The following is a 2,981-nucleotide window of genomic DNA, read 5'->3' on the forward strand; positions in this document are numbered from 1 at the left end:
GCTTACATACATACATACATACATACATACAGCAAGCCAGCGACTTTAAATACAGCCACTTCGGTAATGCAAGTGTCCATTTTCAACCTCCCCTCTTACCTACCTAACCCCACTCCCCTACCTACCCGCGGGTTCATGCACCACACGCGCAAACATACCTCGGATAGTGCATTCAGGCGCAGGTGCGTCATTGCTGTCAACTCCTACGGCAACTGTTGTTCCCCTGACCTCCCATCGATTTCCCTCCCTCCCTTCCCCCCAATATCCTCATTATTATTAACCTACTTGCAAGCCGCCGTGGCCCGCAAGCCCTTGCCGAAAGCCACTCGAATTGTCTCCGGTCACAGACCCATGGGTCCGCACGAAGCTACTGCTGCTGCTGCTGCTGGCGGGGCCCCCCAGGGAGTTGGAGGAGCTACGCCGCAATCGAGCAGCCCGACCACCACCACCACCACCACCACCGCTGCCTCCGCAGCCTGCCGCTGCCGGGCTGTCATTCACCGAGTTGCTTCGGTGCAGGTCCTGATCCGCGGGGGCCTGCGCGTCGTGGTTTGTGGTATGTGGTTGTAATGGTGAGGGTGAGGATGAGGGTGGACGAAATGGGGAATGTATTTTGTGGACGAAACCATGAGGTCGAAAGCAGATAGATGTGCGTCCGTGTGGGACCTTTATGTCTGTTGACACGAATTCACAATGACCTCCGAAACCAGCTCCTCCCAGTACTCAAAATGGGGTGCCTTCCAACACTGCCGCTTAAAAGGATCGAAAAAACATGCAGGGAATTCCGTCCCGTTGTTTTGAGGAACCAAGACCCCCGTGTACCGGGTCCTTCTTCCCAAACCGTCTCCTTACCCGCGCCGAAACCCCGCCGGGGGAACCTGGAAACTGGCACGCGTCCCCATCGCCTGCCATTGCTGTGAAACTGCCTTCGCGTTCGCGAGGCGCCTTGCGCCCACCACCCCAGCCGCCACCAACACCGGCATCCGTCCGACCCGTTGTTGTCTTGGGGAAGTACTGCTGCTGTTGTTGTGGCTGCTGTTGCGGCGGCGGTAGTGGTTGAAGGACCGGGGAACCCGGAGCTTCCGCTATGCTGCTGAGCTTCGTGACTGGTTGAGCTCGAGGCATGCCGCCGTTGCTGCTACTATTGCTGCTGCCGACGCCAATGCCAAAGCCAACCCCTGGCGATGGCCAAGGCGGCAGATTTGGAGGGCTTTGAGTTGATGCGGACGGCGTGGAGGACTGCGACGGCTGCGTCAAGGGCGTCTTCAGGAGGCCGCCAGGGCTGCCGGCGGCACCGCCGCTGCCACTCCCGAAGACGCGCGCTGGCGGCGAGCTGAGTCGGGCGGCGGCGGCGGCGGCGGGAAAGGGCGGCGGCAGGGATACAAGCTGCCGACGGAGGGACCCTGGCGGTTCGATAGCATCGCCGCCGCTCCAACTGATGCTCGCGCCGGCCGACGGCGCCCGCTGGGGGGAAGTGTACGGCGGCGGCGGCGGCGGCGGCACCGCCTCCGCCGGCCCCGACGGTCCGCAGCCGCCAGCGAACAAGCCCGCCCAGCCAGGCCCGCCCAACGGCGCCACGTGAGCTGGCGGCCGCTGCAGCGCCAAGTTCAACTGTGCGCGCGATGGCGGCCGCTGCCCGCTGCGTGTCATCGGTCGGCCATCAATGTCAAACTGTGGGCCCCCTCCACGTGTGCCGGGACGACCGTCGGCCTCGTACACGCTCGGAGGCGCCATCCCCCAGCCGGGGCTCATGACACGTACTGCGCTGGCAGTTCCTGAAAGCGGCCGCGGCGGGTTGCCACCGACGCCGACGCCGCCAAACAAATGGTCGTCTGGCTCAATAGCTGAGCCGTCGAAGGCGCCGCGCCACCACACATCATTACACGTCACCGTGACCATGGCCACTTCGCCGGTGCGGTAATTGCCCGGGGGTGTCGAGGAGGCGGCGGAGGCGGCGAAGGCAGGGGCCGCTTCGCCGCCGCGACCGGGGCTGCTAGGGGAGGGCATGCTGCCGCGGCTCGGGAGGAGGGCAGGCGCACGGGTCGTCGGCGCACTAATGCGGCTTGGCGAGGCGCCGCTGCAGCTGGGGAGGAATTCCGCCGCTGTGCCGCTATTGGATGTGGTGCTGGCAATTGGCGTGGGTGCGCTGTGCTGCATGGGGCGCGGAACAGGCGGCGGCCGGCCGGGCCCGGCGGCTGAGCCACCGCCGCCGGCGCCAGCGCCACTGCCAGCGCTGGCGCCGGCGCCAGAGCGCGGTGTGTGGCCCCGAGCCGCCGCTGCCACAGCTGCAGCGGAGTGGGCGTAGGCGGAAAGACCGTGCTGCGCTGCCGCCAAGGCTGCGTCGCGGTAGGAAGTGGCTTGGTGGTTTCGTGGGCTTAGCATATTGCCAAAAGGCGACGACGCGTGCGGCGGTCTGCTGATAGCGCGTGTGGCATGGTGAGGAACTGCCACTACAGGAGGTCCGCAACCGCCATAGTTTGAGCTAGGACGGACGGTTACTGGTTTCGGCGAGGCAAGGTCTCGTCCTGCTGTTACGTCCAGGGTCTCGCCCTTTCGAGGAGGGCTGCTGAGTTGCTGGGATGTACCCATCTGACTTGCGTGCGCGGAAGAGCCCTTCCTCAGGAATGTCCTGTCCAGGCCTGCAATGTTGAGCACGTCCGGCATATGTGTGACGACTAAGAGACGCATCCGCGAGTCCCGGCGAAATGGGACAACCCAGCTGGCTTGCCACGTACACATGTAACGTGAGCGATTGTGGTGGGCGCTTCGACGTCGTGGCTTGTTGGGCGGCGGTTAAGATTCTCCTTTCTTACCTTGTTCACGATGAGCATAGCCAGCGCCGCGTCCCTGTTCCCCGGCTTGCGGTTGGGCGCCTGGGCCTTCCAGCTGGACAATCAAGCGGATGGTCAGGAAACAAAAGCCCCAGCCAGGGTGGTTCAGCTTTATCTAAATATGATTCCTTTACAGCAAGGTCCCTGTAC

The 2,981-nt window shown here is 63.9% G+C and overlaps 1 protein-coding gene across 1 annotated transcript; it reads right to left on the minus strand.

The window, feature by feature from the left end:
- Nucleotides 1-1,761: 1,761 nt before the first annotated feature.
- Nucleotides 1,762-2,664, minus strand: VOLCADRAFT_118608 (uncharacterized protein; the record flags this gene model as incomplete). The annotated part of the gene is made up of 1 exon (XM_002954106.1): nucleotides 1,762-2,664. A coding segment is annotated over one exon (903 nt), but the record flags the coding sequence as incomplete, so codon positions are not given.
- Between the last annotated feature and the right edge of the window lie 317 nt (nucleotides 2,665-2,981).

This window comes from Volvox carteri, assembly GCF_000143455.1.
Source record: "Volvox carteri f. nagariensis unplaced genomic scaffold VOLCAscaffold_40, whole genome shotgun sequence".
Lineage (NCBI taxonomy): Eukaryota > Viridiplantae > Chlorophyta > Chlorophyceae > Chlamydomonadales > Volvocaceae > Volvox > Volvox carteri.